Below are 21,408 nucleotides of genomic sequence, written 5' to 3'. Positions count from 1 at the left end.
GTTTTATTTCCAGATGTGATTATATATATTTTAATGTGTGATTATATTTCCTGTGTAACTTGGAAATTTACTTGTGCTTTCAAGCTGTAAAGTTTTGGATTACTGCACCCTTTGTAAGCAAACAACTATCTATAACAATGATGTTCTAACCACAGAGCCCAGTTTTGATTTTTATGTTTAGCTCCTCCTGATCCATTTTAACTTCACCTGGCAGATACATAACAAATACTCAGTTCCTGCAAACCAGTTTATCCCTTTCTTTTTCAAGGAATACATTTTTCATCCCTTGTCTGCACTTTGTAAAATATTTTTAGTCCATCACAATTCTTCTGAAGGTATTGCAAATTATAAAATAGAGCCAGACAATGAGTCCTATTCATTCATGCTGCGTCTCTGATAAGAGACTAGAGGTTAAGAATTTTCCATGGTAACAAGAATGGCTTAAAAGTCTTCTGACAATAACATGATGGGTTCCAATTTTAGTCATTCAGGAATAAATCTATTACTTTAAGCAAAGTTACTCCAAAGATACACATTCTTCAACTTCTCACACCAGGTGAGAAGGCCAATGTGCTACTGAGGGGTTATAACAGTCCTGGCTCCAGAAAGAAAAATAGTCTTCTGGCTTGCATGTAAAGCAAAAATGCCCATTTCCAAGAAACATATGGCAGACACTTTCCAGTGTCTGCAGCTTTGGTAGGGATGGGTCCAGAGAAAGGAGAGGTTTGTTGGGGGTGAAGACTTACAGCCATAGGTAAATATATCTAATTTGGGGAAATTTGCACAATGTACAAATATACAAATGTTCACTGTTGCTTTGATCACCTTAAAATGCCTGAAGTTAGTTACATGACTATGTGAAGCATCATACATTTTCTCATACAGCTTATTCTTATTATTTACTGGATTGGGCTGCTGTGAAAATGTAGGGTAATTATTCATCACAAAAATATTTATGGTCCTTCCTGCCATCTGATAGCTGGATGTACTTATGCAGAGTAGGAAATGATTTTTTTTAAATATACAAATTTCTGCACTTTTAGACAAGAACTGTAACTTAAAGAAAAAAACATTCAACTACACTACAATATCAAGCCTAATCACGGATAGATTGACACGTCAGTCATGACATTATCCAAAACCTCTCTGGATGGAGTTACCTTTGCATGAGTTGGTGCAAAAAGGGAAAATAAGTGGGACTGAAAAAATGACTATTTTTGAAGGGAAGGAAATGTGGACACAACATATCTGCTACAGAATGACATTCTATTCCTTTTGGCACAGTAAACCTAATTAAATAGTTACATTTTTAAATCTTTATGAGAATCTTATTTATTAATGTCATCAACAGGCTAAAGAAAAATGTTGGTTAGGTGTGGGGAGAGTTTGGCTCTGCAAAGACATTACTTAAAAGCAATTTTTCTTGCATGACTGAGCACATGTGCACACAGACTAGATAGTCACACTTTACAATGAGGTTACACTTATAAATTATTTATAAAGGGTTGGTAAACACTGTAGGCTATTACAGAATCCAAAGTCCATAGTTTTGTTATAACTATGTATAACACCCTCAAGTAATGTGCAACCAAGTATAATTTATGAAAGTCATATCCATAGTATTGTTTATGATGTATATTAATCATTTATTAATCCTTTATGAACTATTTATAAATACAATCTTAATGGAAAGCACGGCTGACTAGTTACTTCATTGCACTAGCTGCATGGGAGTTAAAGGTTGCAGGCCTCTGCCCCTCCTTTTTAACAAGCTAAGCAGTCTTTAGACAAGGCAACACTCACTAGCTGTTTTTCTTACAGACTCCTAGTACGTTAGAAATCTGAGAGAGGCATTACAAAGATATTTTTCTTGTAAGCAAATGTACAGAATCCTTTTTTTACATCTCCAGTATTTAAGTAGAGCTACCACATGTCTGCTTCACAGGGTCCATGAGACAAAACTCCTTGCAGATGACCCACACATATTAAAGTCTATGAAGTCTTGGTTCCTCAGGACTCTTGTATAGGTTGGTACATCCGACCACCAAAATATGAGCCATATTTCTAGGAACTGAGCAGAGGAGGGTTGCTGTGTAAATGTGCACGTCCATCAGTCCTTATGGTTTCCTCAGGAAAATGGGCAATATAACAGAAATTACTGCTATTGTCTAGGATGCCATAAGGTCTAGAAGGAGACCCTGGCTTGCAGGATTATTCTTCTGCTCCAATGCAATTCTGCCTGCCAAGGTACAGCTACTTGTGCTTGTTGCAGGCAAGCTCCACTAAATTTCATGTGACAGTGCAGTTTTATCGCTGCTCATTGCTTCTTTATGCATCCTGCGAAATCTCTTGCTGAGGCATTTGATACTGGAGCACTGTCCCAGCACATTAATTCTTCACTTGTTCTTTTGCAGGAAACAGATCTCATTCTGACCTTTAATATCTCAATGCATCGTTCTTGGTGGATGGAGAATGGGCCGGGCTGCACCGTGACCTCAGTAACCCCAGCCCCAGACTGGGCACCAGAAGATCACCGTTATATCACTGTCTCGGGGTGTTTGCTTGAATATCAGTACATAGAAGTGGCCCACAGTTCTCTTCAGATCTTCCTTGCAGTAAGTGTTTACAGATAGCTTCACTTCCACCACCTTTATTAGATTTCTTCTTGCAGAACAACATTACCAGAATAGCAGAGTATTGTGGCATTCATTCACAAACCCTGGCTCTAAGTGTTAGTTTTGTTATGAAACTCTGTTGTCTTGAAGATAGTTGAAGACACCTGTGCATGAAAAGCTCCAACAAATATATTTATTGCTGTGAGAACTGCTGACATGACACACTGTTTTTCTGACCTCCATTTTGACCACCGACCTCCCCACAAATCATTTATAACAGGTTACATTCAAATTACTCTATAAGATAGAAGTTGTGACATAATAAGAAGTTACAGCTATTACTGTGAAAGCCAAATTGAATATAAAAAAAAAGCCAAAATGAAGGAGAAATTTTCAACAGTAAAAACAGATTCACTGATCAGCTCACAGGACTCAAAACTGACCAATTTGTCTTTAACCAATTAATCAATACACACTGGAGGAGAATAGGAAAGGTTCTTCCCAAAAGACGAAAATGTTATATGAAAATCAAAACCAGAAACCTTAAATCTTTTTAGGAGGATATGAGTCCACTCTTACACTGCAAAAAAATTTATAAGGAATGAGAACATCTTGTTTAGGAGGAAATTGATAGGTTTTTCAATCATATTTACCTGTACTAATCACTTTGTCTTGTCTTGACTCTGACCTAGGTGAAAAGATGACATAAGCAATGAATTAATTACACTGAATGACAATCTGCATTTTTATGTTTGCTCTAGTGATACATACATGTTTATGCCCAGCTGGAGATATATAAGACTGCAAATAAAACTGTTACTATACATATAAATTGGGATCAGTGCCTCGGTACATGACTCCCTCTATGTAATTTTTTTGTTCAAGAGATTCCAGTGTTTTGTCCAAAGAGGGACCATAAGGCCAAAAGAGAGAGGAAATTTGGTTAGCCAGATCCAGAAGCTAATGTAAGGCAGTTGGACAGTCCATAACATATAATGTGGCCCTCACCTACTGAAAAAAATGAGCAGCTTTTCCATCTGTCTATTCCCCAGCCTAGCTGTCAATGCCAAATACCAGGTGAGTTCAGGAAAATGTATCTGTGTCAATACAACTCTGCGGGGCTCACATGTAAAAAATTGGTGGCTGATTCATCTGAAAGCCCAGCTATCTCCCTTTAGTGGAGCCATCCCAGGTCTTCTCCATGCTCCTCAGCTTGTAGCAGAGCAAAGGGACCCTGACCAAGTAGGTAGCAAGGCAGGCACTAGATAGGTTTGAAAGCCAAAAGCAGCCCTTTTTCCAGATAGTTCACACCTGCAATTTTGACAAGCTACAACTGGTGCAAAAGAGACAAAGAGAAAAGTGCAACAAAATCAGTGTGAATAAGTAAATAAGATTAAAAGAGCTTTACAATTCTATTTACAAGCAATTGTTATCACTCAAGCTTAACTCATGGAACCATAGAATCGTTTCAGCTGGAAAAGACCCTTAAGATCATCGAGTCCAACTGTAAATCTAACACTGCCAAGTCCACCACTAAACCATGTCCCTAAGCACCACATCTATATGTCTTTTAAATATCTCCAGGGATGGGGACTCAACCACTTCCCTTGGCAGCCTGTTCCAATGCTTGACAACCCATAGAAATTTTTCCTAATACCCAATCTAAACCTCCCCTGGTGCAACCTGAGGCTGTTTCCTCTTGTCCTATCACTTGTTACCTGGGAGAATAAACCAACACCCACCTCTGCAACATCCTTCCACGTAGTTGTAGAGCACAATAAGGTCTCCCCTCAGCCTCCTCTTCTCCAGACTAAACAACCCCAGTTCCCTCAGCCGCTCCTCATAAGACCTGTGCTCCAGACCCTTCACCAGCTTTGTTGCCCTTCTGTGGACACGCTCGAGTAATTCAATGTCCTTTTTGTAGTGAGGGGCCCAAAACTGAACATGGTATTCCAGGTGCGACCTCATCAGTGCTGAGTACAGGGGTAAGATCACTTCCCTGATCCTGCTGGCCACGCTATTTCTGATACAAGCCAGGATGCTGCTGGCCTCCTTGGCCATCTGAGCACACTGCTAGCTCATGTTCAGCCGGCTGTCGACCATCACCCCCAGGTCCTTTTCTGCTGGGCAGCTTTCCAGCCACTCTTCCCCAAGCCTGTAGTGTTGCATGGGGTTGTTGTGACCCAAGTGCAGGACCTGGCACTTAGCTTTGTTGATACAATTGGCCTTGGCCCATCAATCCAGCTTGTCCTGATCCCTCTATAGAGCCTTTCTACCCTCAAGCCCTCCAAAGGAGATATCCAGGCTTATTTTTCTGTGTTATTTCTTTGTATGTAATGAGTGATGAACAAGAAACTCAAGGAATATATAGTTCAAGCTCAATTTTCTTTCTAATGCAACAAGGTTTTTTGTGTGTCTATGCCTAAATAGAGCTGCGTTTCTAGATAAAGTCATCCTTTGCAAGCCAGGGGAATGGTTCAGAATAACAAACCATTGGTAATCCGCTAGCTGTAGCCAACTAAAGCTGCTTTTATGTCTCCATTCGTGTTACTCTAAATATTATTATCATAGGTAAAGAACTACACAGTATAAGTATGGGTCAATTTTCCAAACCTGATGCTTGCAGCTTTACTGTTTACATCATTTTCACATTTCCAGTTGTGGGCATGGGGTACTTTTTCTAATATAAATGCTAGCATAAATTCACTATCATGTTATATGTAGTGAGAAACAGGGGAATTACCTGGTACTGCTCAGTCACATATGACACAAAGTTAGAAAAGCAGATAATGCTTGGTTTTCAGCAAATGAGCTCTCAACAAACCCAAGCCTTAGGTCAGATTTATCTCCAGTTAGTAGAAAGAAATTAATCTTTCCTTTCAATTTTCTTTTATGGGCACTTCGGTGGATCTTGCACTCTAACTGTAAAACTATAAATTGCAATCTACAAATTGGTTACTTGCTTTCTATTTGTACTTCTGTATGTTCATGACAATGATCAAGCAAATGTTGATCTTGGCTTTTTCACAGACTGGTGACACTGCAATATGTTTTTAAGGATGTTTTCTCCTGCCTACAGATAAAGAAAAGTTACAAAGACATTCAACGTCATTGAGGACCACTTATATCAGTCTTTGAAAACATTATATTGAGTGTATTTTGTACAGCTTGCGAGTAAGCTCACAAGGAATCCAGCTACAGAAGGTTAGACTTCACATAGGTGTGATATTTGCCGTGGATTACTTAGTGGAAAGAGTATGACAGCTAAGATAAAAGCTATAAAACTCCCATGGCTAATACTTTCTATAAAGCAAGTCTCAAAGTGGGCTGTGGAATATTTCAAGGATTGCATACAGATACTCTGCTGAGGAGGTGCAAAATACTCATAGTTTCCAAGAGACTTTCTCTCCCCAGAGGAATGTGTCCTAGAAGCAAATAGCACCAGATTGTGAACCATACAAATGCTGCTGCTAATTTTGTGCAAGTCAACAGAGATTTTAGGTTTTTTGAGAGTGAAATTTAGGAGAATTTTCATTTCTCCTACTGTTTAATCAAAGTGGAGCTTCCCGTTTCTTCCCAAAGGTCAGAAGAGTCCCCAGTGTGTGGTGGTGTTTATTGAGTAATACAGGCCTTAGAGACTAAAGAGAGAGAGATGCAATGATGCACAGGTATTTTGCCAACTTCTCCTGAGGAGTGGATTTTGCTGAAGATAAACAAACAACTGGACAAAATTGCTAGTCTAGCTCACACTGAAGAAGTAACAGAAAATTCAGTCTGGTGATCTCTATACTCCAACCTGCTGAATGCTCATGGTTTAGAAAATCTTCAAAATTGGGAAAAAATTTTTGAGAACTAATGTGTTCGAGAAAATGCTCTGATCAAACAAGGATTATCCCAATTTGGGTATTTAGCATTTATGTATACAAAGCAAGGCTGGAATAACCCACAGTGATAATAGGGGCTGCAAAACAGCCACAACTTCTCCTTTGTCTCATGACACAGAGCACTTAGTGCATTGGGTGATGCTGGTGGAAGACTACAGCCTCTGTAGAGCCTGTCAGTAAATTAATCCTTGTGTTAGGATATAAAAAATAACCATATAAGGCACATTTATGTCTGTCTTGTAGCCATTCCCATGTCAGTGCATTACTTCTTGCTCAGCTGCTGGGTTTTTTTCATGTTTATGGAAATCTATTTTGAAAAACTTCCACTGATTTTTCACTCAATTACTGTGGTAGTTGCCTTTCTGAAGTGGCAGGCCACCAAAATCTCAGTGCCACACACCATGCTTGTCAATTTTTACTCTGTGCTCCATACCAATACCTTACTTCTGGTTCTTTTGAGACTGAGTTACATTACTATCACTTTATCGCTATATCTCACCATCTTCCTCCAGCAAGTTAAAAAGAGAGAGGGGTTCAGACTGAAGAAGGGAATATGTGAGGGAGGAGAATCTCTTTCATTCTTAAGTGTAGCTTTGCAACCTGCAGTGCTGCAAAATAAACAAACATATTTTTAGGGCACCACCTGCAGCACACAGCTGTATGGAACTGAACAGAACTGCTAAGGGTGTGATTTTTTCTGTTTTGTACGAAACCCCGGGGTCTGGGAAAACATGTGGGGAAGATATTTCTATGGAACAACTCCCTCTTTCCTTGCCCTCCCCACTTCTTGGCAAATATCATAGCTGAATCTGTAAAGGTGAGATCTTAGCTTCATTGTACTTTGACAACAACAGTAATTTATTTAATGCTATGCTGATATATAGAAAAAAAAAATTGCATCGTTTCAGCCACAGCTAATTAATTTGTTTTGTTGTACAAAGCTAACCCTCAATGCAGCCTGTGCTCGCATACTGGGCCAAATTCTTCACTTGACTCTTCTCTCCCAGGGAAGTCCCATTTACAGAGCTATGACATCTTGAGCACCTGGATCATCCAATATGCTCTGCAATGACCACAACTCTTCCTGTCCTTGGTGCCTACATATTACCAAAATGAACTGGTCTGGTGATGGCATGGCTTGGATACCCATATTCTCCATACAGTAAAGTGTCCTTATGTGCTTAATGGTTATTGATTCTTGCTGCTTACATCAGAGAAGCTATTTCATTTTCAGGACCCCTGGGTTATCAAGGATAGATATACTTAAATTACTGATCTCTGGAGAGATTTGTTCCAGGTAAAGAATGAGGTCAGTGGTACTAATGGAGATTTGATTTGCTACTGGTTTGTGAAATTTGAATTGCATTCTGTATAATATTTACAGAGTGGGGGCTGAATTAAAGTCTCCACCCACACTTAAACAATAGGAGGTATATCTGCCACTTCACCATGGCAGTGCCAGGGAGGGACACAGTGCAGGATATACACCCCTGCTAACCTTGGCATGGCATGTCAGTGCTTAAGGTGGTTGGTGGCTCTATGTATAAATAGTATATACAGCCCAACTGTTTAGTCACACAGCTTAAAAAGGGTCACAAGCCACAGTTTCACAGGCACCCACACCCATTAATGTCTAATTCTAGCTACAGATATTTTGTATAATTTTCTTCCTTGGCACTTTTTATTGAACTCTTGTCTTATAACAGAGGTGGAAATCTTTTCAGTTCAGGCCTTGATCTGTGGTTCAGGTCAGTGGGTTCTGCTTCCAGGTCTGCCACAATGTCCTTGACAAAGTTAGTTCATCTCTCTGTGCCTCTCCCCAAGTGCTTCAGAGAGCAAAGCATGCCTAAATTTTTCATGTTCAGTTTATAAGACACTGTATCATTTGCATAGATAGGGATCTCTCAGATCTCTCAAAAAGCCTCTAAATGTGGATGACACCCAGTACAGTAAAGGCCTTTGTGTGGTACAAGGAAATTATAATAATGGTAATTGCATTTCATACAGAAATGGAGCTCCGATTCTCTACATCTTCCTTCTGCCTGTGTTTTACTCTTTGATTATGCATGACCTGCCCTCACTCCCAGAAGGCTGTTCTTGCAAAAGTTGACAAATTAAAATCCATTTGTAGATTAAAACTCTGAAAATATGCAAATAAAAGATCAGCCTTGGAGATAAGTGTGACAGAATTACATATCTATTTGCCAACGCAGGATTAAAAGTATTTATTATGCTTGTCTTTTACTCCTCACTTACACACTCACAAGTCTATTGATTTTAGTGGAACTAAGTGCCCGAGTTATGGGAATAAGACTAATGTGAAGGCATCACCTTAGCTAATTTCTGTTTTAGTTATATAGCCCTCGAAAAGATGAACTGTGTAATATTATTCCAGTAAAACGAGTGGGGAAAAAGCATTTCTTATGTACTGTATCTACATTATTGATGGTAACTTACATACCAAATAAATAAAACCATAAGTAAACTATTACACAAAAGTATTGACCATTTTCATAGTGATCCTGTCCACTGACTTTTATGAGCTGTACATTAGTCTTAATTTCTATTTGTTCCTTCCTGTATTTATACTTGAGTATATGCTTCATGCAATCATTAAAATTATTATTTCATGCTCTAAAATTTGTAATATGTAATTATCTATCCATACTAGTTACGGTAAATGTATACTATTTGGGATTCTGCAAAGTCTGCATCATGCATAATACCTTTCAAGCTCTGATGCTGTCAGATTGACTTAAAACATCACAAAGCATAACTGTTATTAAGATGCAATAATACAGCTATGCAGTTAGGATGCCAGCTTCAAAATCTCTGCTCTGTTGCAGACTTACAGTATGACCTTTGGCAGGGTGCTTAATTCATGCCAATTATTGTCCATACTATACAAATAATGGTTCTTAAATATTTCAGAAAGATGTTGCCAGAATAATTCCATTAAACATTGCAAGGTAATCAAATATTACAGAAAGATGGTCCATGTGTGTATTTAAGCACTTAGAACAGTAGAATAGCATTAATGTTCCCTGCTTCTCTCAAGGATTAATAATAATTAGAATAGAGTACTCTTAAAATCCTTAATGTTAGCACAGCACAGGTGACATTAAATAGTCTCATGTCCTTGTGGAGAGATAGGAGTAGTGAGTAATCATGTACTCTCATAGGAATTTCTTTATCGGACTGTCAATTTGTGGTTTAGACCCCATGTTTCTAACAGTATATCACTTAAAAGCCCCCAACAGTACTGAGGACAGTATGATTGCAAAGCAAAGCAGCTGTTCCTGTCCAAAAAACCCTAACCTGCAAAGTACAGAACAAGCCAGCCAGCCCATACAGACAGAAAAGAGGGGAAAGACAGGAAAACAGAGAGGGAATACTAGTTTGCAGTTTCAGTGCATCTCCTGTTTGACCGTTGTCAGCTTTTTTGTAGACGTGATTGAAAAGCCCTAAGAAGGGCTGTGAACCAGAATAATAAGTAAACTTTGCATTGTCTGGTGGAAATTCCTCCTAAAAGGCAGCAAAAGAGGAAAGTGTGCGAAAGACGGAAATTTATTAAGTGGCTGACAACAAGCTGGTGGCTCATCAGTGGTGCACTCTCATACTGACAGGAGGGGACAAGCCAGGTGGGACAAGCCACAGAGAGCCTTGCACGTGAATGGAGTAGTTGAATTGCACTGGAAAAAACTAAGGAGAAGAAATGGAGGGATAAACCAAGCTGTGAAAAATCATCTCTGCAATAGCCTTCCAGATGGGCTGAGTCTAGACTGAGGTGTTGGTCAGGAGCAAGGAGAGGACATGGCACACTTAGAGACAGGATGCTCCTCTGAAGTTGAGACTCACTAAGTGAGAGATCAGGAGGGCATCAGCAGGGCAACAGAGGTTACAGGAACAGAGAGCTTGTAAAACTCCTGCATTTAGATCAGGAAAAGGAAACGAGCCCTCTGTAAGGGAAAAGTACATTCTATCTCTTTTTTCTTTTTTCCTTTTTTTTTTTTTTTATATATATTTGGGAAAACATTGATGAGACCTGAGCAGAGAAGAAGACTGGTAGTTCTTCCAGAGACACCATCAAATGACAGAGCAGAACTAAAAGAAGCGAGCAGTGGGTGTAAAACATGTGGGTATATGAGCAAGACAGACTGCATGATAGGACGAGGGGCAAAAGAGTGAAGGCAGGGGAGATGAGGGAGGGAGTCATAAGAATGCATGAAAAATAAAAGCTGTCTAACTAATGACATCATTAGGAATGAGGCAAATAGCAAAAGGGTGTTTCCATGGATCCCAAAATACACATGAGTGGAATCAAACAAAACATAAGTTGGCCCTGGCTTGTCCAGGTTGAAATGCTACAAGTAAACAGGCAGGTCCTTTTGTCAGAGCTACAAAGACTCAGGGCAAGGAACAATCTAAAAACTTTTACTGTGTTAGAGGTCTTCATTGAGTTCAGATGGATAATAGTCATCTTTTAGAAAGTGTCACCAGTTGATGTAGGCTTTGGTTCCGCTAATAAATGAGCATATCTCATTCCTGTGCTCAAAATACAAACAATGTGATATGCTGGGGCGGGGGGGGGGGGGGTGGAGGAAGAAGATAAAGATCAGATCTACTTGCTGCTAATGCTAAAAAGCCAACGCTCTTGCAAAACATCTGACCCTCAAATGTAGCAGTAAACTAACACTGGATTCTTCATTTTCCAGTCCTCCGTTCCTTTGTGCTGACCAAAAGTGGCTTATAGTACCTCTGTTTGCAGTAATAAGCCTGATGCCATCTTCCTTTCTAGCCAACACAAAGGTCTTCAGTTCTGCAGGAAGCACATCTTGCATACAAAAGCCCTCGTTCAGATTTACCCTTGCTAATTTTGTTTCCCCACCTCCCTTTTGACAGCAGTCTCCACCTCTTCCACACACATACACTCATTCACATACCTTGCACATGGGCTGCCTCCTCCTCTGCTTGTGGAGTGGTGAGAATATTTATACGTGAGAAAGGAGACAAGAGCTCGTATAATCAAATTTTGACTCTTTGACTCTAATGGGGAAAAATAACATTATTTAATTAAGGTGGAGTTCCTTTCTAGGGCAACACAATGATTGAAAGAAAATTGATTCTTAATGAAATAGATTGGTACTTTAGAAAGACTGTTTTTTCACTGCAGGACTGGGCAAAATCGGCACAATGGGAAGAAGGTATGAATCATTCTAAAATGCTAATTTAATAACACTGTCGTGCCATGTTAGCAGAGAACCAACATCAGGTTCAGGCATCTTTGACATTGCCTCAGAGCACAGTATATTGCTGTTTCTCTGTTTGACAATAATGTTAGAGCATATGTCATTCATGTTTTAAAGGATGACTATAAGAAGAGATTTCTTTATGCCCACACATGTTGTCTGTTGTTGCTTCTATGAAATTTTACTTGCGTTTCTTCGCTACTCCTTGCAGAAAACTGAATTGTACACATCAAAGCATAAATGGTTTTTTAATGAGCAGGGAGCTTTGTCAGTAGAACTGTACTCCTTCATTTCCCTAAAGCCTTCCCTTCTTAATGAACTGGGCTCATATAAAGCAAAGTTATATGATAATTGTCTGAAAACCAGTTTGCTCCGACTCAGTGGAAAGAAGTCAGCTTTAAATAGAGTTACCTGACCAATGCACACATGATTGTCTCTGAGAGATTTTTTTCCCTGATGGAATGAAAGGCAACAGCACCAGCATGAACTGAGACTGAAAGCAGTTCTGCCTCTCACAGGTCCTCTAGCAAAGGCAAACAGTGTTTTTTGGGGGGGGGGCATCGGAATCATGATAACCGAGAGCTGAACATTAAACTCATTACTTTGAGGCCTGAAGGAAGTTTCCTGAGAATTTGTTTTGACCATCTCATATGTATTCCTTCACACAGGGGACTCTGATTCTGGCTGACCCTGTAGGGTAGATAGTTATACAATACAGCAATGAGATTATGGTTCCCCAGGTTCAGTGCCTCATGGCTGTCCTGGGGCTATGTGATGCTGGTGGTGCTGTGCTGACTGGTGATGCTGACTTGCTGACTTGCTTCCTTCCACATCTGGGATTTAAATTATTCCTCAGTTCTGGTACTAACAAAGTCCTGTTACTGTTTTTATGACACTGTCGTAGCATAAGAGCTGCATGTGAACACTTTTCAGCTATACACAGGTCAGATGCCTTGGATTGGGGTCTTTTTGCCTAGTTTTGGTGAGCCTCCACAGGTTTTTCATGTTTTGAAGAGATTCTGGACAAAGAGTCTAGTCTGTTAGATTTTCTTTCTCTACAAGTGAATTTGCATAGTAGGGAAACCAAATTATATGTGCTTTAGATGTAAGAATAATATTAAGAATAGGAATAACAATAAATAACACAAGCCTTTTTAATCATAATTATTCCATTACAACATGTAATTAAACAAAAAAGTTTCCCTCTTTGTATTGAAAACTCATAGTCAAGTGTTGGATTCACCAACCCCATTCCTGAGCTCAATCTGAAGGTACAATAAACACCTGAATGCTGCTCCTTAGAAATATTAAAAAAACATCCACAGTACAGATATACCTCAGTATCACCATGCTCCATATTCTTGCTGATATGACAATACCACCTTATTCTGCCATATATAAATGCAACAGCTATTATTTTGCCATTTTGCTCCACACCCCATAAACAACCTCCAGTTCTGGAAACAAAAGTCCTCAGTTCATGACTTAAGGTATTTTATTCCTGAATATAAGAGATAGAGTGATAAAACAGCCAACTGCCTCACTTAGTTATGAAGATAATGTATTTAAAACAAAACAAAAAAAAAAGGGCAGAAAAGGCCAGTAATATTCCTGGTTTTCAGGTAAGGCTTTCAAATTTGTGTTGAAATTGTATAGTATGTTTTATGTAATGTAAATGTATGAAACCTCAGGTTTCATTTTTGTGTGCTGTTAACACAGCTTCCTGTGCAAAAGATGAACTGAGCGCATAAAAATATAACATTGTCTATGAAAACATAGAATTACCTGCTTTGCAGCTTTAGTCATGACAATTCTTGTCACAATACCATGGTCCAGAAAATCTGTTAAATTCACCAGAGACAAACAATGTCAGCAACTGCAACTGAACCTGTATTGAAGGTACTGCTCAATGAAAAATTCCTAGATTTCTATAATACAAGTAAAGTGCTTCTGGTAGAGTTAACTACCCCACTAAAAATACTAACTATGCCTGGGGAAAATGAAAATCTAGGAAGCATTTTGATTCCCCTTATTTTTAGAGTGTATAAAATAAAACCAGTAATATTACATCGTGAATTCTGCAACTTTTTTCCTCATTTTCTAGCACAGACAGCATTACAAGATTTTTGTCTTCCAGAAAAAATGTACCTAGCTTTCTGTGGCAACTGTGTAACCTAGGACCATTGGAATAAGTGTCCAAGGCAGGTCAAGAAAATGGGGTCAGAAAACTGCTCATATTATTTTTGATGACTGAAGTTTCTCGTGTAATCTCAGAGGTAGAGCTGACTGCGAATTTTCTGAAGAAACATGATTCTTTTGGAAAATGCATCACCCCTGAAATGTTTGTCTTAACATAACCTTGTCAATGAACTTCATTTAAAAGTGTAGCCAAGTGATGATTAACGTAGTACCTGGTTTCCTGCTAGTTTTCTCAGCTGACTGCTTGGGCTCTGGATTTCATGATACATTTATTCTTGGACAGAAGACATCCTAAAAACTGCAACATGATTATCCATAATGTTTAACTTTTGCTACAGTCCCTGTCATGCATTTGTCCCAATCCAGCTATCACTGTCCCAGACATTGTCAAGGCATGGGTGCAGGGGTAGCACAAACCAGGGATCATCTGTGATAACCAGTTTGGATCTGTTCATCTTGTTCTGGGGGATAAAAAGAGCTTATCTGTGTGAACACAAGCTGGGCCATACCATTTGGCCTGTAGATCAGAAGACAGGCTCTGGGTAATTTCAGTTACTACTATGTCTATATTACACTTCTGGACATCCACAGTGCTACGGCAGTTACACACATAGAGTCTGTGTGCCCAAAGAGTTATAGTAATACCAACACTAACTAGAAGTCCAGCTAGTGTTTGAGTCATGCTGTGGCCCCACAGCTTGGAGGCCAGAAAAGGAACATAAATTGTAACCTAATAACGTGGGAGGAAAATTCATTATTTGTAGGAAAAATCCTAATTTTTTAGTGCTTACAAGGCATGCAAAACAATGTGTACATTAGAGAAAGATCCTCTGTAGACATGTCCTGAGGATACTGAGTTCACTGACTTCTGCAGTGCTGAAATTCTAGGGAGAGTGGAGTCTGAGATAACTTTTTGTTGTAAATTTGCTGAAGCTTCCACCTGAAGCCCAGATTTTAAATGACAGGTAATAATCATTAGAGAAAAACGTCATTGTTCCATCCAACTGAAGAAAATTACTCTCCTTTGTAATCAGGGGTAATCTGCCCATATTCTCAGTAGATGCCAGGCAATTCTCACCACTTCTTTAATAGACATTTTCTTCAGCGGTGGTTGGACAGGTTGAGAGCACATTCGTGCACCACTGATGTGTTTGGGGGGCTTTCAAGATGTATTCCTTAGCAGCACCATTCACCAAGACTGCAGCACTATTGAGATACCAGTTTTTCAGTTTGACTGCTTGAAACTGATTGGCGTAGAATGATTAATGTTTTCAAAACCAATAGAGCAGATTTTTTTCCAAGCAGGCAGCATTCTTTTAACTCTACCCTTGAGCTCTACCAACTTAACCTCCATTCTTTTCTGAACAGGGTAAAGGATATAGCTATTTCTTAATATATACAAATTAATAATGAAATGTTGGGACTTTTCCTCTGCTTTATTTCATTTTTGGATGTCTGGGTTTTCTGCGAACAGATTGGTCATGTATGCATAGTCACAACCTGAGGAAAAAAAGCATCTGTAAAACCACAGGAGCGTTTGTCTGCTGGTAATGATTGTTGCCATAGATGGGAATTCAACATTGACACGACAGAATTTATTTTCCTTATATGTAGACAATGATCAAGTAGCGACATCTGGAATCTACCCCAGAGGTTCAAGTCAATAAAATATTAATAGCTGCCATTTCCAGCAAGGAGGGTATAACAAGAGCACAGCAGAGGAATCTCCAACATTTTTGCACCTATTATTCTTCTGAATTAGTTAACCATTTCCCCTTCCACATACTCTTCTCCTAAAAATTAGAGCAAATAAACCTGGGAATGAGACACAATTCCCTGTCTCCGATTAGGTAAACTGCGTTCAAATAGCCCCATTTTCTGTGAGTACTCTGTTGGGAAGTGGCTACTGACAAGGGGCTGGATCCTCTGGTCCTCCTCACTCCCAGTGAAGCTGGGAGGAGTGCGGAATGACCGCGCACAGCTGATTCACAATGAAAACCAGGCACAGAAATCAAGGTGATGCTGGGCAGTCTCATCTTAAGCACTCATCATTTTACCAAATTGCCAACGCTTTTCTTAGTAATTGTATTCAGTGTATTCAGTCATGACAAGCAGGGAGAGTAGGTGGAAGAGAAGGACTGTCGAGCTTTGCTTCAGACAATCCCGTTCTTACCATTCTTCTCATTCAGTAAGTAAGTATTAATAGTCACTTATGCATAAGAAGAAATAATGAGATTTAATGAATCTCCAAAGATCAGCTACTTCATAAAAGCAAATGCCACACTTTTATCAGTTAAAGGCCTCCAAGTCCAACATCATCAGCAGAGGGAATTTTTATTTTAAAGCAAATTACACCCAGTTTCGGTAAATTATCATAGAATGATTACTCGACTTTTATCTAGTCAATATTATGCCTCCCTAGTGAACTGTTTTATTGTCAGTATGTCTGCTTCAAAACATGTCTTCCCTAGAAAGCACTCCTTCATTCAGCTTCTGCCACTGGAAGCAGGCAACAGCTTGAAGCTAGCAGCTGCTCTTGAACAAAGCAGGTAGAGATGCAGAAAGGCTGCTGAATCCATAACAATAAGCACATCATGACATAATTACAGTAAATCTCCAGAGTGGTCTGTGCACACAAAATGCCATATGTTTTGGGTAGAGGAAGTGTGCATTAGTAAAACCATAGTATAGCACAGGCATTTTCCATAGTAGTCCTGTTAGTATGAAATTGATTTTTTTACCTCGAAAATTAGCATTGACAGAACAGAGGATAGTATTTGAATGGTCAGCTAGTTAGACTGGGGGAATATGGTTAATATCCTGAAGGGCAAAAGCAGGTGATAGAAAGGTTTGGGGGGATTTTCCATGTGTAACTGTGCATAACCTAATAGCTGGTGCATCCATTTAACCTTTCTTTGATATGGTCTTCTTTCACCACTGCATGTAATAGCTGTTCTGTTTTCTAAATGTCTTCATTTGACTTTGAACAGGTTAATAGGATTTACTGCTTCTGCAGCCTGCCTATACAAAATAGATTGTCAACACAGACAGTACTTTGTGGTCTGTCAGGGAATAATAGACTGCTTTCTCCAACCCTGCTTTTAAGAAGTGATTTAGTTTCCTGAAGATTTAGATACAAATGGGAGAAGCAGGAGAAGGTATTTTTTCTATGTGAGTCTAGCATGAGCTGGCAGTGCTAAATAGCCACTTGGCATTTGCTGCATCAGCTGGTGGTGCTTGCTTCATTTTCAGACGGCAGCCTCCTGATTCTCCATTAGAGATGTCCGTAAAAATTTCGTTGTGGCTAGATATCAACCGTACAAAATACATAACCCAGATACATTTCAAAGATTGCAGTGGACTCTTGCAAAAATTTTCTATGACAAGCTGCATGAATTGATCTCATCTTCAAAAGCATTAATCTCCTAAATCATTGTTTTGTGCTCTGTCTGAACCTGCATTTTAGGTTTCAGTGGCTTTGTGTTTTGTAAAGATGTTTCTAAAATCACTGTGTGTTATAAGAAAAGGATTTTTTCCCCCGTCTGTTAGCTCTTTCTTGCCATGATTATTGCTTCTTGTTACAACAATCAGAATATAATGATGCAGCAAATTTTACAGGAATATAAACTGCATGAACTAAACAAATTGTCATTTTCTAAAGTATCAGGTCCTTTCCAAATGCTGTCTGTGCATTTACACCTTTATGTGTTGTGAAGTTCTGACTGACTGAAGGAGGTTACTGTCATTAAAAATTATGATACTGGTTATACGTAAAACATAGGTAAGCAATATGTGCTGCATTTTCAGTCTCTTTTTGATCTTAGAAATAGTACTGCAAATGGAAGGTTCACTGTGAATATAAGAGGCTAAAAATTACCAGACATAGTAGTCATTTAATCCTGTGATTTTTAAGTATCAGGGACGAACAGAATCCCACCACAGTACATTGTATTTACGATCCTGAAATGCTTCTTTTGTGTAGCTCTTCAGCTTCCTTAAACTTGCTGATTCATTTTAATTAAAACAATTTAGAAGAACATGACCAAGGAAAAGGAATGAGTTTTTTGTTTCCTCATTGTATAATTATCTGTAAACTACAAAAAAATCCAACAGATTTCTTTATAAAGTCACGTGAAGGTACTATCCTTTTGCACACTTACTGGGAATCACCTCGAATGGTGGGAGATGTATAATCTCAACTTGGTTACTAACAAGAGTTGATGTACTTCCAGAATAACAAAATTAATCCTACCTATTTCCAGACAAGGGACAGCCACAGATGACAGTTGTCATCAGCAGACTGAACTAGTGCCCTGCACTTGAGCAATGTTTAATCTGAGAGTTTGATCTCACCTCTGAACTTTGGGCTGAGCTTTGCAAAGGTGCCTCCTTCAGCACTAGCACACTTAAGAGCAACAGGCTCCGTTTGATCCACAGCTCTTTAGACAGCTCAACTCAGCGCAGAAAGCTTTGAACAAGTCTCAAGGGGGAATTTTGAAGAGGGTATGAAAAGCGATTAGACCATTAACCGCCTCACAGAGTGATTCAGTGGCATTTTTGAGTTAGCTTATGCAGCTGCACAGATCATTCAGGAGTTTTAGAATTCTTCCTCTAACTTCAGGTGTTTAAACAAAACTTCACCAAAATTAAAAAGTAAAACTTTTCCAAAAGACCGTTAAAATTTTTTTCTGTAACAAACAGACTGCCAGCTGGAAAAGTACAAGCAGAGTTTGGAGCCTCTAAAAATAAGTGGGATCTAGAAGGATATAGTTGCCAGATCAGAACCTTCAGCACTTAATAGACACTATCTTAATATTCTGTGTCTTCTAAATACTAGGTGAAAGGCTAAACTGCTGTAAGAATACAGAATCTTAACTCCTGGTTTCTGCACATGAACACAGAGGTTAATTTATCATCACATCTGAAAAGCTAACTCTTTTTTGAATTTTGTTTTTAATATCCTAGGGAGGCGTACAATAATCTGTCATGTTTTCCGCTATCTACAATTACTTGCAAAAATCCATTCTTCGGATAATTTTCAAAATGCGTTTTAAGAGTCTCTGTGATTATATATGAAGATTTTTTTATATGAATCCTAGAAACTAGCATCTTTCTATACACAACAGTTAACAAATCAAAGACTCAGCTGGTGAAGTTCATATTCAAAATTGTTTCAAAGAATGTCTGAGAGACTGAAGTTTCACATGAAAAAGACCTATGAGTTGGAAATGGTAAATGTCTGAATTGTTAAACCATTCAACATTCCTCTCTATAGCTTGCCTACTGAAATTTGAAAACATTACCTTAGTTCATTTAGCATTTTCTTATTCTAAATTAAAAACTACTACTGGTGTTGTTTGTTGCAACTGTTATTGCTTGATTGTTGATGTTGTTGTTGTAATTTGATTTTATCATGTATAATTATTGTCTCTCGATTTGATTACTTAGAATATCAAATATCATTCTGGATGAAATCAGAAACTATGTATCATATACTGACAGATTGTCTTTGTAAAACTACCATCGTATACTATAAATTTAAATTTGTTTACCAAAGGTACCTTAGTGTTCCAGATATATGCCATAGCATCTATCGAACATTACCGAGCTTTACACAAGTTACCAGAATACAGTACATTCGTTTGATATTTTTTACCCTCATTTAACATAAATGGCACTTGTCAGAATTGCAACCTGTTAACATAAACTTGGGCATCATTCAGCCAGCCTCCACACACAAAGGCACTTTGGCTATACGTCATGCAACATGGGGCCTTTGTTTGCTCTCCTTCTTGACAAATGACTGCACTAAAGCTACAGAGACAGACAGACCGCCATGGAAGAGCATACAGCAATTTGGAACATGCATGGGACTGGATTTTTTTCAATGCCATCTCCATAATAATACACCTGTGACTAAAGCAGGTGATTGGAAGTGGAGTGGGTGCATACAGACAGATGGATTAAGACAGTAGTAATTGTGCTTTCACTTGATTATAATATTAACAGACTCCAGGTGATTTCTATTTTTTACAGCATCACTCATCTCGAGAAATCCCAGCAGGCTTGCAAGCAGAGCAGAGATGCATCTTGCTTTTTGCATGAACCTGTTTCCAGCGTGAGCACTTAAGAGAGTTCTTCTGTCGAAAAGCAATTAGCTTCTGCAGTCTAGGGTGCCATTTAGAATATCCAGGCTCATGTGTTTCATCATAAAATTGACCTTTTTAATTTTTTATGCCTGAGATTCCCCACTAAAAGAGTAAGCATTAAAAAAATACAACCCTGGAGAAAATACTGAAGGCACATGTAGAATTTATTAAAGGATGTCTGGCCCTGAAGTGCTGCAGATAGCAACTCCATCTGAATATAATAAATATGAAGTATGCAGTATTGTGTGCTTAATTTTTAAATAATTGGTGTCATTACCTAGCATAATTATACTGATTACATAAAAAGCATAGGAAAGCAATATGTGCTACATTTACAGACTCACATTTTTCCTGTAGTAATTGCTTTTCCATACAAATAGTATCTGCTTGTGGATACCTTTGAATAACTGTGTACTAATTATCCTAATGTTTCAGAGTTTGTTTTGCTTTTTGGTAACATTGCCTATCTTGGGATTATACTCTTTGACAAAATTTTGCATCATTTTGATGTAACGAACACTTCCAAAAGACATTGACGTTCAGTATGGGCAAAGAAACACATCTTCAGCCCAGACAACTTGAATAAAAATATTGCCAGCAATAGTAACACCTTCCCTCCATCTCTGGGAACTATCAAGTTTCCATGGAGACATTAGAGAGTTCCAATAGTGCAAGAGTACTCAAGATTTAACGTACAAATAGATGTTAAGCATTAGGAATTTCTGACAGAAGCTGATATAGTTTTAGATCAGTCCTTCAGTACTTTTGCTCTAAAATTTAGTAGCAAGTTTTGCTTGCATCTCTACTCTTTAGACAGAAAGAGGACATGACAGCACCTTTGCTTGGAAGTGGTTTGAGGTCAGCTAAGATTTTTGATGCTGACATCTATTCCTATTTAAGATCTAGTATTCAATATCCCTACAAAATGATCCTGTTATAGCAGGGAACATTTTATAGAGACACAGTGCAAGGAAGAGCAAATTTAGAAGGAAGCAAGAATATACGTATATACAACATACATACATGTATATGTGTATGTTTATTTATATAATGATTTCATAAAGTCTAACTTGGCTGACTGCCTCACAGTCACAGAAATGAATGAAGCAGAACTCACTGCAGTCTATACAGAAGAGATCTTCAGCTGATGTGCTGTAGAACATAAATAGGACATGTAAAGAAATTGTTGAGATTTATGGTCTGTGTCACTCATTTGGCTGTATTCAGCTTCAGACCCAGCCTGTGCTGTCTGGGTTCTAAGTTGTAGAAATTCAGCATTGATATATAGACAATTATATAGACATCAGAGTAA

At 38.6% G+C, this 21,408-nt stretch overlaps 1 protein-coding gene across 1 annotated transcript in view; it reads left to right on the top strand.

The window, feature by feature from the left end:
* Window positions 1-21,408, top strand: part of NKAIN2 (sodium/potassium transporting ATPase interacting 2) — a 578,259-nt gene that overhangs the window by 490,992 nt on the left and 65,859 nt on the right. The window contains exon 4 of the mRNA XM_074819203.1: window positions 2,415-2,615. Within this exon, the coding sequence (XP_074675304.1) occupies window positions 2,415-2,615 (201 nt within the window). The remainder of the gene's footprint in view (window positions 1-2,414; window positions 2,616-21,408) is intronic.

The sequence above is a fragment of the Strix aluco genome, chromosome 3 (assembly GCF_031877795.1).
Source record: "Strix aluco isolate bStrAlu1 chromosome 3, bStrAlu1.hap1, whole genome shotgun sequence".
In the NCBI taxonomy this organism is placed as follows: domain Eukaryota; kingdom Metazoa; phylum Chordata; class Aves; order Strigiformes; family Strigidae; genus Strix; species Strix aluco.
Note: the sequence above shows the minus strand (reverse complement) of the source record. Positions and strands in the feature narration are given on the sequence as shown.